The following is a 14,568-nucleotide window of genomic DNA, read 5'->3' as shown; positions in this document are numbered from 1 at the left end:
TCCTTTCTATCACTTGTCTGCCCAAACAGGCAAGTGACTGTGTGGCCCCCATCGCTAAATCATTCTATGGTTTATCTTTCTATTCCCCTGCCATCTTCTACTCTAAATATTTCATCAATTTCCACCACTCTCATCTTTATAAATTCTCTACTGTCCAGCTAACTACATTGCCAGCTTGCTCACTTATGCATCTTCACTTCATTCCTTAGCCTCTGCAATAATGATGTTGCATTCATCATAGAGTCATAAAGATGTACAGCACGGAAACAGTCCAACCCCTCCATGCTGACCAGATAACTCTAATCTAGTCCCATTTACCAGCACTTGGCCCCTATCTCTCTAAACCCTTCCTATTCATATACCCATCCAGATGGCTTTTAAATGTTGCAATTGAACCAGCCGCCGCCTCTTCCTCATTTCATACACAGACCATCCTCTGCATGAAAACGTTGCCCTTTAGGTCCCTTTTATATCTTTCCTCTCTCTCTCTCTCTCTAAACCTATGTCCTCCATTTCTGGACTCCCCCCACCCCAGGGAAGAGACTTTGTCTATTTATCCTATCCATGCCCCTCATGATTCTGGTATCTGCTATGAGGTCACCCCCAGCCTTCGCTCCAGGTAAAACAGCCCCAGCCTATTCAGCCTCTCCCTATAGCACAAGTCCTCCAACCCTGGCAACATCTGAACCCTTTCATGCTTCACAACATCCTTCCGATAGGAAGGAGATCAGAATTGCATGCAATATTCCAACAGTGGCCTCACCAATGTCCTGTACAACAGCAATATGACCTCCCAACTCCTATACTCAATGCTCTGACCAATAAAGGAAAGCATACCAAACACCACCTTCACTGTCCTATCTACCTGCAACTCTACTTTCAAGAAGCGATGAGCCTGCACTCCGAGGTCTTTGTTCCCTCGGACCTTACCATTAAGTGTATGAGTCCTGCTAAGATTTGCTTTCCCAAAATGCAGCACCTCCCATTTATCTGAATTAAACTCCATCTGCTACTTCTCAGCCCATTGGCCCATCTGAACAAGATCCCGTTGTAATCTGAGGTAACCTTCTTCGCTGTCCACTACACCTCCAATTTTGCTGTTACCTGCAAACTCACTAACTGTACCTCTTATGCTCACATCCAAATCATTTATGTAAAATGACACAAAGCAGTGGACCAGCAGCACTTCTTGTGGCACTCCACTGGTCACAGGCCTCCAGTCTGAAAAACAACCCTCCCACCACCACCTTCTACCTCTACCTTCAAGCCAATTCTATATCCAAATGGTTAGTTCTCCCTGTATTCCATGAGATCTAACCTTGCTAACCAGTGTCTCATGGGAAATCTTGTCGAAGTCCATATAGATCACATTCACTGCTCTGCCCTCATCAATCCTCTTTGTTACTTATACAAAGAACTCAATCAAGTTCGTTGGACATGATTCCCCATGCGCAAAGCCATGTTGACTACCCCTAATCAGTCCTTGCCTTTCCAAATATGTGTAAATCCTGTCCCTCAGAATTCTCTCCAACAACTTGCCCACCACCAACGTCAGGCTCACTGGAGTGTAGTTCCCTGGCTTGTCCTTACCACCCTTCTTAAACAGTGGCACCACATTAGCCAACCTCCAATCTTCCGGCACCTCCCCTGTGACTATTGAAGATGTGAATATCTTAGCAAGGGGTCCAGCAATCACTTCTCTAGCTTCCCACAGAGTTCTAGGGTACACCTGATCAGGTCCTGGAGATTTATCCGCCTTTATGCATTTCAAGACATCCAGCACTTCCTCATCTGTCATATGGATATTTTTCAAGCTGTCACCATCTATTTCCCACATTCTATATCTTCCATGTCCTTCTCCACAGTAAACATTGATGCAAAATACAGAGGATCCTCGATTATCCGAATGAGATGGGTGGGAACTATTTCGTTTGGAGAATTGGGTTTACTATGAAATCTGCTCCCTGTGTAGGAGATGAGGCAAAGGTGCAGTGCATGCTAGACCCACCCCCCCCCCCCCCCCACCCCCCCCAACCTGCCCCAGCCCGTCTTCCGGTCGGCTCCCACCCCACCCGCCCCCAGTCCTGTCCTCTCCGACCCTGCCCACCCCAACCCCGTCCAGCTCTGCCCCCGCCCCTCCCTGTCCATCCCCACCTGCCGTCCGAGCCCCACCCAGGGAAGCTGTACTGTACACCATCAGTAAGACTGCTGCTGCATTTGTGGGGTAAGTCTCCAAATAGCGCGCACAACATTTTGACAGGTTCTACCTTTCCCCTGTACAGGTCAATGTTGGAGAGATTATCTGTGGAAGGGAGGTTTAGGGTTCACCCGTGTAGAACTCCAGGGAATGTGTCAGGGGGGGTGGGGGAAAGGGTAGAGAGAGAGAGAGAGGGGGGGCGAGGGCACGAGGGTCAGTCATTTGGATACAGTGCCTGGACCGTCCATGACTGTTCTCTGCAGCATTTCAGTGAGCCGGGTTCCTTTTTAATCATTGTACCTGTAAACAAAAGATGCAAACAGGTCTTTGACGCAGTGTTTCCATCAGGACCTTGAGATCCCCTTCGATAATCCATTATTCAGATAATTGATATTCGGATAATCGAGGTTCCTCTGCTCGTTTAGTATCTCCCCCATCTCCTGCAACTCCAGCAATGCTGATCTTTGAGCATTGCTGATCTTTGAGGAGCCCCTTTCCTGATTTCCATCTCCATCTCAACTCTTAATATCCTGTCTGAATGTCGTGTTGTTCTTTCCTAAGCTCTCCCTCCATGTAATGAGGCCATGTTGATTACTTCCTGGAATAAAGTTGCATACAGTGGCTACCTATTGGTTTTTGGCCACAACATTTCTGCATAGAACATATAACATAGAAGAATACAGTGCAGTACAGGCCCTTTGGCCCTCAATGTTGTGCCGATCCAAGCCCACCTAACCTACACTAGCCCACTATCCTCCATATGCCTATCCAATGCCTGTTTAAATGCCCATAAAGAGGGAGAGTCCATCACTGCTACTGGCAGGGCATTCCATGAACTCACGACTCGCTGAGTAAAGAATCCATCCCAACATCTGTCCTATACATACCACCCCTTAATTTAAAGCTATGCCCCCTCTTAATAGCTGACTCCATACATGGAAAAATGTTCTCATGGTCAACCCTATCTAACCCCCTAATCATCTTGTACACCTCTATCAAGTCACCCCTAAACCTTCTTTTCTCCAATGAAAACAACCCCAAGTGCCTCAGCCTTTCCTCATACGATCTTCCTACCATACCAGGCAACATCCTGGTAAACCTCCTCTGCACCCATTCCAATGCCTCCACATCCTTCCTATAGTATGGCGACCAAAACTGCACACAATACTCCAAATGCAGCCACACCAGAGTCTTCTACAACTGCAACATGACCTCAGGACTCCGGAACTCAATTCCTCTACCAATAAAAGCCAGTACGCCATATGCCTTCACCGCACTATTTACCTGGGTGGCAACTTTCAGAGATCTGTGTACATGGACACCAAGATCCCTCTGCTCATCCACACTACCAAGTATCCGACCATTAGCCCAGTACCCCATCTTTTTGTTACTCATACCAAAGTGAATCACCTCACACTTACCTACATTGAACTCCATTTGCCACCTTTCTGCCCAGCTCTGCAGCTTCTCTATATCCCGCTGTAACTTGCCACATCCTTCCTCACTGTCAACAACTCCACTGACTTTCGTATCATCCGCAAACTTGCTCACCCAACCTTCTAGCCCCTTCTCCAGGTCATTTATAAAAATGACAAACAGCAATGGTCCCAAAACAGATTCTTGCAGAACACTGCTAGTAATTACACTCCAAGATGAACCTTTACCATCAACTACGACCCTCTGTCTTCTTCCTGCCAGCCAATTCCTAATCCAAACCTCTAACTCACCCTCAATGCCATACCTCTGTATTTTTTGTAGTAGCCTACCATGGGGAACCTTATCAAACGCCTTACTAAAATCCATATACACCACATATACTGCTTTACCCTCGTCCACCTCCTTAGTCACCTTCTCGAAGAATTCAGTAAGGTTTGTGAGGCACGACCTGCCCTTCACAAAACCATGCTGACTATCCTTGATCACATTATTCCTATCCAGATGTTCATGGATAGGTGCAGTTCCTGTCTACTCAATCAGTTTTTTCATACTTTTGTCCCCATTAAAACAATTGTTTCTCATCTAAGTTCTGTCAGCCAGTTAGTAACATTCTTGCTTTTGAATCACATGGTTTGGATTTAAATCCCACTCCAGAACTAGTTGACATTCTGTGGTAGTGCTGCTGCTTTGGAGGTGCCATGATTTAGATCACTAATTAAAACCAAGTTTCTATCCGTTCCCTCAGGTGGATGTAAAAGATCCCACAACAGTTTTCAGCAGAGCTTTTATTGTTGGTGTCATGGTCAAAAATATTCCCCATTCAGTGTCAGTAAAATAGAATAGCAACATGATAAAAACAGGCTTTGAGAGAGTTGTGATCAAATTGGCTGTTGCCTTTCTTACATCACAGCAGTGACTATGAATCAAAAATATCACTTGGCTATAAATCACTTTGAAAGTTCTGATTGTTGTGTAAAGTGCTAAAGAAATGCAAGTCTACTTTTCTATCTCTCACTGTTTCAAGATCGTGTTGGATTGCCGTAACAAATCTCAGCTTCTCATTTCAATATAAACCACTTTTTGATTCTTTCTCCTATTTCTCTTCTGGCATGAAATACCAGAAACACATGGGTATCTTTGTCACTAAAATTGAGACCATCAAATCATTGGCTCTGTCCCTTGTCTGAACTCACCAAGACAAACCTCCTTTAATTTTCTCCCCACCCCATCCTTGACCTTAGTCTTGAGTTGCATCTTTCTCATTTACCTTCCGTTATATCCCCTTTGAGTTATTCTCTTTGAGACCCATCCTTTGCTCATTCTAGGTCATTGTGCTGGCAAAATTGGGGTTTGGTCGTTCTCTTATTGTGGAAATAAGTGGAAATCTCAACTACAAAGCTAGCTCCTTTGCTGCAATACTTCATATGTGCTTAATCTGCCTTTTCAAGCCTGAAATAGTTCACATTTCTGGCAACAGACATGTCCTGTACACCTTGCATTTATCCCAAGTTAAACTGCATCTGCCAATCCCCTACCCAATTAACCAAGATCTCTTTGTAATCTTGGTAATATTCACTGTCCACTATGCCACCAATTTTAGTGTCATCCACAAATTTAATAACCATGCTCCCTAAATTCTCATCCAGGTTGTTTATATAAATGACAAACAACAAGTGGACCTAGCACCAACCCCTGCAGAACACCACTGGTTACCGTCAGTCTGAAAAACAGCACTCCACCACCACCCTTTGTCTCCTTCTGTCAAGCCAATTTTGTATCTAATTGGCAAGCTCACCCTGAATCCCATGTGATTTAACTTTACTAAGCAGTCTACCTCGCAAAATCTTATCAAAGGCTTTTGTAAAGTCATGTAGACGATATCTCCCATCTACCTTCATGGTCACATCCTTAATCAAGTTTCTGACAAATGACTTCCCACGCAAAAAGCCATGCTGACTATCTCTCATCAGTCCCTGCTTCTCCAAATGTATGTAGATCTCAGAATCTCCTCCAACAATTTACCCACCACTAATGGCAGACTCATCAGGCTGTAGTTCCCTGGCTTTTCCTTGTAGCCCTACTTGAATAACAGTACAAGGTGAGCCCATCTCCAGTCTTCCAGCACTTCACCCATGGCTGTCGCTGCCAGACCTGAGTTTTTCTGGCAATTTCTGATTTTGATTTTGTTCTGATTTCCAGCATCTGCAGTTCTTTTGGGATTTTATTTAGTCTGTAGGCACAAACTTGATTATCTTCCCTGACCATTGTTTGAGGCTGAACTAGACTGGTCATAATCTTGGCACCTACTAGACCTTCCACTCTATATCCTTTCCACTACCAAAACCACCTGCTTACAAAATAGAATTAAACAATGCTGGAGGACTCAGTTAGCATATCTGAGGAATAGAAGAGTTAATATTTCAGGTTAGTGATCTTTCATCAGGCCTAGGAAAGGTATCAGATTTGAGCAAGGAATTCGTGGATGAAGCAAAGATAAATCTGTGATGGGTGCAAGGCTGGAGAAGTTAAATGACAGCTGGTCTGGCAGGATGAATGGAATGGAGATGGCATGAGAAACTGTGACAACAGCAGGTAAGCTGCTACCTGAAAACAAAAAAGGAAGCCTTAAATATGCAAAGGAAAGAAAACTACGTTAATTGGAAGGAACATTTCTGTAGCTCTGGAATTTCTTTAGTAAAGATTTATGCACATCTTTTTGATAATGAAGTTAATACAACAGAATGTGGGGCAATGCAGCACAACATTCTTGTAGAATGAGTCTGTACATTACAAATTAATTTCAAATATGGATTAGTTTGAGCTGGGATTTAGTGTTTAAAGAAAGAGGCTGCAAACTGCACAGATAATAAAAGTATGCATGGGATGAAGGACCACAGGATTAGAAGGCTACAGTCTGTATACAAGTCACTAAAAGGGGGCAATGAAAACTGAGGGTCATAAAGATCAGTCATGTTTTCTCCATTAAACTTGCATGAGAAATTTCTCTGCTCAGTGGTAAGAATGAAACTTTTAGGTGATGTAAACAGGGTAGGAGCATTTGAAGGGAAGCTTGAGAAGCATGAGTAAAAAAAAAAATGCTATTAGGATTAGTTAATCAGGGAAGGCTCATTAGGAGTTTAAGTATCTGTAATTGGGTTGAATAGTGTGTTTCAGTCCTTGTGGAGTCCTTGAAACACTTTTGACCCCTTCCTTAAAATATACCATAGCCAATATGTCAAATTTTGATTGCTTCCCTCATGTGTTTTATCACATTTAAGGATGCTACCAATTGAGTTAAATAAAGATTTAGGGTCTATGGCATCTTTCATGACTACAGAGGAACTCAAAACACTTTAGAAACAACACAGAACCATGTATGTTACAGAGGTCATTTTGGCCTATCATGCCTGCAATGGTTCATTAACTGAGCATCATTACCTAGTGGGCAACATTTTCCTTGCAGTTGACACAAATGTGAGAGTGTGAGCAGCGATGCTTCTCTGACTTAGACAAGTTGGGTGAGGTGAGCACATGCATAACAGTTGAAGTATAATGTGGATAAATGTGAGGTTTGGTATGCTTGCCTTTCATTGGTCAGTACATTGAGTATAGGAGTTGGGTGGTGATGTCGTGGTTGTACAGGACATTAGTTAGGCCACTTTTGGAAAGCTGTGTACAGTTCAGGTATCCCTACTATAGGAAGGATGTTGTGAAACTTGAAAGGGTTAAGAAAAGATTAACAAGGATGTTGCCAGGATTGGGGGCGTGGTTTGATCTATTGGGAGAGGCTGAATAGGTTAGGGGTATTTTCCCTGGAGCATTGGAGGCTGTGGGGTGACCTTATAGAAGCTTATAAAATCATGAGGGGCTTTGATCTTTTTCAAGAACTTTTCCCCAGAGCAGGGGAGTCCAAAACTAAAGGGCATGGCTTAAGGTGAGAGGAGAAAGATATAAAAGGAACCGAAGGGGTAACTTTTTCACGCAGTGTGGTGCATGTATGGAACGAGGTACCAGAGGAGGTGGTGGGGGTTGGTACAATTAGAACATTTAAAAAGCATCTGGATGGGTATATGAATTGGAAGAGTTGAGGGATATGGGCTAAATGCTGGTAACTAGGACTAGATTAATTTAGTGTATCTGGTTGGCATAGGCAAGTTGAACCAAAGGATCTGTTTCAATGCTGCATGACTCTGAAGTTATCCACTTTGGCACAAAAATAGGAGGCAGATTATTATCTAAGTAGCTACAGAATGGGAAAGGGAGATGTGATGAGACCTGGGTGTCCTTGAACAGCAGTTGCTGAAAATAGTTGAAGAGGGCAAATGGTATATTGGCATTCATAAAATGTTGGCATCTCTTTAACTTACCTTTGGACTTAATCTACTCCACCCTTTCCACACAGCGGTGGTCTAGGGTATAGCTAGCAATGCATTAAAACCCTTTTTGATTCTTATTTTTGCCAAATTGATTCTGTGCTTGAACCCACTGAGACGACATCTTTGTTCAGTACTGCTGTGCTGTCCTTAGACAATTCTACTGCAACTCCTTTACCAATACTGTTGTCTGTCCTTCCTTTTCTACCTTTCCTGAACACCTTTATACTTAAGAATATTTTATACCCAGTCTTGCCCTTCCTTGAGCCTGGTCTCTGTTATCACTGGAACATTGAAATCCCACATGGAAATCTGCATCTGCAAGTCCCCAATTTTATTTACTGTATTCCTGACGAAGGGCCTTTGCCTACAACGTCAATTTGCTTGCTCCTCAGATGCTGCCTGACCTGCTGTGCTTTTCCAGTGCTACTCTAATCTCCAGCATCTGCAGTACCCACTTTCACCTTACTTACTCTATGCCATTCATTCAGACATATGTATAGTATCCCTGATTCAGACTACTTTGTTTTTCTCCCTCATTCTAGTTTCACCTTCTAATTTGCCCATGCTAGTGTTAGTTGTATTTCATAAGTATTTTGTGAACCTTGGTCTCTTCCACTACTATTCTCCCTTGGTTTCCACATTGCCACCAAGTTACTTTAAAGCCTTCCTATTAGCACTAGCAAAGAATCCTGCAAAGAACTCAGTCTCAGCTGTGTTCAGGTGTAACTTGTGTGGCTTATTCAAGTGCCAACATTTCCAGAGCCAGTCCTAGTATATAAAGCTCTCCCTCGTGTACCATTGTTCAGGCCATGTAATGTTAAATTATTGATGAAACAGGAGAAGCAATGACTAATTTGCATTTGGTCATGAATGGTTAATCTGATTTGTGATGTTATTTGAGCAGGAATATTGACCAGGGCATGAGAGAAATGTCTCTTGTGGTCTTTGACACAATATTGTGAGATTTTTTTGTGTCTATTTGAGAGGGCAGATGGGACCATGCTTTGATGTCTCATTTGAAAAATGTCACTTCCAATAATGCAGCCGTGCCTGGGTGCTGCATTCCAGTGTCAATGTTTGATATTGTGTTCAAGTTCTGAAGTGGGGTCTAACTTGCAGTTCAAGGTGAAGTGAGAATACTGCCAGATATCAACAGCTAAAATATAAGATTTACCTGTATAACTTAGTATGGGATTTCTACTTTTTGTGGTAACTTGAATACCTGATGGCTCTTGAGTCAAGTATGAAGTCTGTTTCAGAAAAATAAATTGAAATGTCCACGTGTAATTTCACATTTTGCTTTTGTTTGTAGGCCATGTTTCCTTTTATAATGCTGATACAAAACAGTTATTGCATACTTTCAAGACTAAATTTACTCAACCAGTAATTCCAGCCTTTATGGTAAGTAAGTGAGTAATCAGTATGCAGAAGGGCAAGTTTGGGGAAGGGTTTGTGAACTGTTGTTTTAAAAAAAAGCTGATTGTGTTGAACAATTCTAATGGTAAAAATTACAAAGTGCATGAAAATTAGACTGTTTTTAATCTTGTGATACCAAAGAAAAGCTCATAAGAGGACTATAAAAGGCATTGGGGTGAAATTTTTTTAAAAAATTAGGGAAACAGAAAGGGAGCATCAAAAAATAGGCAACTAAAATTAGGGAAAACATGACTTTTCTGCAAATGTGTTAAGATCAAAAGGATAACTCTCGGACAATAAGAGTAACCTGCGAGTGCGGAGTGTTACAATGGTTAGTGAATACCTTGCTACTGTTTTCACAAAAGAATTTCAAGCCAGTTCCTTGTATAGTTCTCTGAATTAGCTTTTTTTGTATTGCTTTTAAGGGAAACAATTTGGCTGCAGGTGTGCTACCAGAGCAATGGAAGACACTAATATTGTACCATTGTTCATAAAAGCTGAAAAGGGATAGATGAAGCAATTACAGGCCATTCAGTCCAGCCTTAAGAAAATGATTTGAAAAATTTGAGGAGCAAGTTGAATTTTCAAAAGACAAAGTCACCTGTCAGTGAGGCTTTAAAAGTAAGTTTGTGACTGATTAATATTGAACTTGGAGGAGGTAACAAAGTGTTAATGTGGCTAGTATATTTGAACTCCATACACATTTAGAAAGGCTTTTTATAAGGTCCCACACAATAGACTGGATAGGATTGTTAGGCAATATAAATCCAAATTTGGATCAGGCTGGATGCCAAGTGTAATGGTCAATATATGGTCTTGACTACATGGCTGTTTCCAGTGCATCTCTACATGTGTGGTACCAGGTTCAGTTTTGTGGTATACATCAATAATTGGGAGTCAGTGTAGGAGATATGATTAAGAAATTTGCAAAAGATGAATAAATCAGCTGTGTAATGATACATTGAGGAATGTATTAATGGATTGGTGAAGTGAACTGAGCAGTAAAAATGGCACTCGATCTGGAAGTGTGGGAGCATATGCTTGAGAAAGGCTAACAAGGCAAGGGATATTACAATAAATGGTAGGAAACAAAAAGTACAGAGGAACTTTGGAGTATATGTTCACAGATCTCTGAAGGTGGCTGAACAGGTAGATAGGAAGATCAAGGTGGCTTAATGGATATTTGGCCTTTACCAGCCAAGGAATTTAAAGTAAGTTGGAAAGATGTAATTACACCAGATGACAGGAAAATTTGATCGTTAAAAGATTGGATAGGGTCAGGTTGTCATCTCTGGAACATGGGGGCTGAGGGAAGATGCAATTGCGGGTTAGATGGTGAATAGGAAGACTCAGTTTTCCATAACCAGGTAGCAGAGATTTAGGGTAAGAGTTAGAAAGTTGAGGTTGTTTGAAGGGAAATATTTTTCCAAGAGGGTTCCAGAATATGAAACTTATTGCCTTTGAGAACAGAAATCTCAACGTTTAAAAAGAAATACTTTGTAGATTACGGCATTCAAGTGCATATCTGAGGTTATGGGCTAAGAATCAAAAAGTGGAGTTAGGCCAGAACACACTTTTTTGGCCTCTGTAGGCATGATGGGCAAAATGGCCTCCTGTACAGTAATGTTTGTGAATATTCTATGACTGTTTGATGGTGGTTGTCAGATTCTAGTATATGCTGTATGATTACATATTTTTGAAGATAATGATGAGGAACAAATGCCATTTTTTCAAATAGAATGAGCAGCATTTAGAGTCATAGAGATGTACAGCATGGAAACAGACCCTTCAGTCCAACCCGTCCATGCCGACCAGATATTCCAACCCAATCTAGTCCCACCTGCCAGCACCCAGCCCATATCCCTCCAAACCCTTCCTATTCATATACCCATCCAAATGCCTCTTAAATGTTGCAATTGTACCAGCCTCCTCCACTTCCTCTGGCAGCTCATTCCATACCCGTACCATCTTCTGTGTGAAAAAGTTGCCCCTTAGGTCTCTTTTATATTCTTTCCCCTCTCACACTAAACCTATGCCCTCTAGTTCTGGACTCCCTGAACCAGGGGAAAATACTTTGTCTATTTATCCTATCCATGCCCCTCATGATTTTGTCAACCTCTATAAGGTCACCCCTCAGCCTCCGACACTCCAGGGAAAACAGCCCCAGCCTGTTCAGCCTCTCCCTATAGCTCAAATCCTCCAAGCCTGGCAACATCCTTAGAAGTCTTTTCTGAACCCTTTCAAGTTCCACAACATCTTTCCGATAGGAAGGAGACCAGAATTGCACGTAATATTCCAACAGTGGCCTAACCAATGTCCTGTACAGCCGCAACATGACCTCCCAACTTCTGTACTCAATACTCTGACCAATAAAGGAAAGCATACCAAATGCCGCCTTCACTATCCTATCTTAAAAATGTGTTGCTGAACAAGTGCAGCAAGCCAGGCAGCATCAAAGGAACAGGAGAATTGACGTTTCGGGCAAAAGTCCTCCCTCAGGATTATGCCCGAAACGTCGATTCTCCTGTTCCTTTGCTGCCTGACCTGCTGCGCTTTTCCAGCAACACATTTTTAAGCTCTGATCTCCAGCATCTGCAGTCCTCACTTTCTCCTTACTATCCTATCTACCTACGACTCCACTTTCAAAGAGCTATGAACCTACACTCCAAGGTCTCTTTGTTCAGCAACATTCCCTAGGATCTTACCATTAAGTGTATAAGTCCTGCTAAGATTTGCTTTCCCAAGATGCAGCACCTTGCATTTATCTGAATTAAATTCCATCTGCCACTTCTCAGCCCATTGGTCCATCTGGTCAAGATCCTGTTGTGATCTGAGGTAACCCTCTTCACTGTCCACTACACCTCCAATTTTGGTGTCATTTACAAACTTACCAACTATACCTCTTATGCTCACATCCAAATCATTTATGTAAATGACAAAAAGTAGAGGACCCAGCACCGATTCTTGTGGCACTCCACTGGTCACAGGCCTCCAGTCTGATAAACAACCCTCCACCACCACCCTCTGACTTCTACCTTTGAGCCAGTTCTGTATCCAAATGTCTAGTTCTCTCTGTATTCCATGAGATCTAACCTTGCTAATCAGTCTCCCATGGGGTACTTTGTAGAACACCTTACTGAAGTCCATATAGATCACACCTACCACTCTGCCTGCATCAATCCTCTTTGTGACTTCTTCAAAAAAAGCTCAATCGAGTTTGTGAGACATGATTTCCCACGCACTTAGCCTTGTTGAGAATACAGTTGGCAGAATGATATTGTTTGGTCATTTTAAACTGCATTAATATGCTCATGTTCTCATTCATATTTTAGGAAACTATTTTGACTTTTTCTCCCCTACAGGTCTGGTGTGGTGGTCTAAACTTGTACACAGGACTCCAAGTACCGAGTGCTATAAAATCCTTGCAGAAAGGAGACGGTGGATTGGGTGGTTCTGAAAACAGTTTAACTGGGCTTGCACAATAGTTTTTCTGTGAGACTAATCTACTTAGTGATGTGGTTTTAATTCCTCATTGATTGGAAATCTGTGCTGTGTAAGAAATGGATGCATCAATACAGCAGACCATTATCATTCTGGTTTTCCTTTTACATCCAGTTACGGCAAACATTTTGTGTAATATACGAGCAATGTTCTGTATTGTAACTCAGGGTTGCATCTGTAGTCAGCCATCTGTTGTTACTGTCTTCATGAACTTCCAAAAACACTTATGTAGTGTACGTGCACTACATTTCAGGGTTTTAGTCATTGTGGCATCTGCACCCATACTGTTGTTGCTTTAGCTGGAAGGAACATGTAAAATTTACAGAAGGATTGAAGGTAATCCCATGGTTTAATCTACCGAACTGACTTTTTACAGATAAGTTGGAGGGTACATCACACCTTGGTTAAGTTCAGAGACTGTGTGTTTAGCTGGGAAGTAAGCCTATTGGATTGGAATGTTTGGTAATAGAACTGAAGGCCTTGATTATACCAGTATGCTGATAACACCAAAACATAATCTTTAAACCTCCCTTTAGTATGTACATGATGTGTAAAGCTGCCTTATTAAAAGTAATATGATGAGGTACATACACAGGGAACACAGAACTATAGCTAAATGAGCCATTTATTGGAATAATTGTTAGTGAGCACTTTCATTATTTAGAATGAGAATCTATTAAACACTACTTTGCTCAGTAAAGGTGCTTTATTGCAGTTAGCACAGTGTTTGCAGCACCACAATTAAATTTCCAGGTAGATAGAATTCAGAATTGGACATGGCCACACGAACAACTCTTGGAATTCGTAAGTATGTTTTACAGTCCATCTTAATTAGGACTGATCAATGCTAACAGTTTAAAAATCCAAATATGTATATTACTTGTATTAGAATGTATTGATGCTGTTGATAAAGATGGAATGGTACAACTACTTAACCTGATCTGGAAAAAAAATCTGTAGCTCTTTACACTGTGCACAGAGAACAAACCTTTCCCTTACAGTGCCTATGAAGTCTGTTTTCCTCCAAGGTTATGTCAGCAATAAGAGTATACTGTTTTTTTTTTAAAACGTCTTGACTGACATATCTTGGTCTAGTAAATAAATTTGAGAGCTTTTAATCTTTTTTGCCTGTTGAATGTATAATTTGAAATTTAATCTACTTGATAGTTTGATTTTGTATCACATAACTGATTACATTCCAAAATTTAAAGACTGCCTTTTATTGGGTATTGATTTAACCCTAATGTAAATTTAAGCCAGTGATCTAATTTATCATTGTATTATTTTGTCAGTCTGATATTTTCAGGCAACTTCATTTTCTAGATTAGATTCCCTACAGTGTGGAAACAGGCCTTTTGGCACAACCATTCCACACCAACCCTCCAAAGAGTAACCCCACCCAGACCCAATTCCCTCTGACTAATGCACTTAGCACTATGGGCAATTTAGCATGGTCAATTCACCTGACCTGCACACCTTTGGACTGTGGGAGGAAACAGGAGCACCCGGAGGAAACCCACGCAGACATGTGGAGAACGTGCAAACTCCACACAGGCAGCCTAAGGCTGGAATCGAATCTGGGACCCTGGTGCAGTGAGGCAGCAGTGCTAACCACTGAGCCACCATGTATTTTCTAGTACC

General features: G+C 41.8%; 1 protein-coding gene across 7 annotated transcripts in view; it reads left to right on the top strand.

The window, feature by feature from the left end:
* The window catches only part of fsd1l (fibronectin type III and SPRY domain containing 1-like), a 63,299-nt gene extending 49,249 nt beyond the window's left edge, over window positions 1-14,050 (top strand). For all 7 annotated transcript variants that reach the window (XM_072589937.1, XM_072589927.1, XM_072589907.1 and 4 more), the window contains 2 exons: window positions 9,323-9,411; window positions 12,789-14,050. In XM_072589937.1, coding sequence (XP_072446038.1) covers window positions 9,323-9,411; window positions 12,789-12,911 — 212 coding nt within the window. In that variant the 3' untranslated portion in view covers window positions 12,912-14,050. The remainder of the gene's footprint in view (window positions 1-9,322; window positions 9,412-12,788) is intronic.
* Window positions 14,051-14,568: the final 518 nt, after the last annotated feature.

Source organism: Chiloscyllium punctatum, chromosome 2, assembly GCF_047496795.1.
Source record: "Chiloscyllium punctatum isolate Juve2018m chromosome 2, sChiPun1.3, whole genome shotgun sequence".
Taxonomy (NCBI): Eukaryota; Metazoa; Chordata; class Chondrichthyes; order Orectolobiformes; family Hemiscylliidae; genus Chiloscyllium; species Chiloscyllium punctatum.
This window is presented reverse-complemented; position numbering and strand designations above follow the sequence as displayed.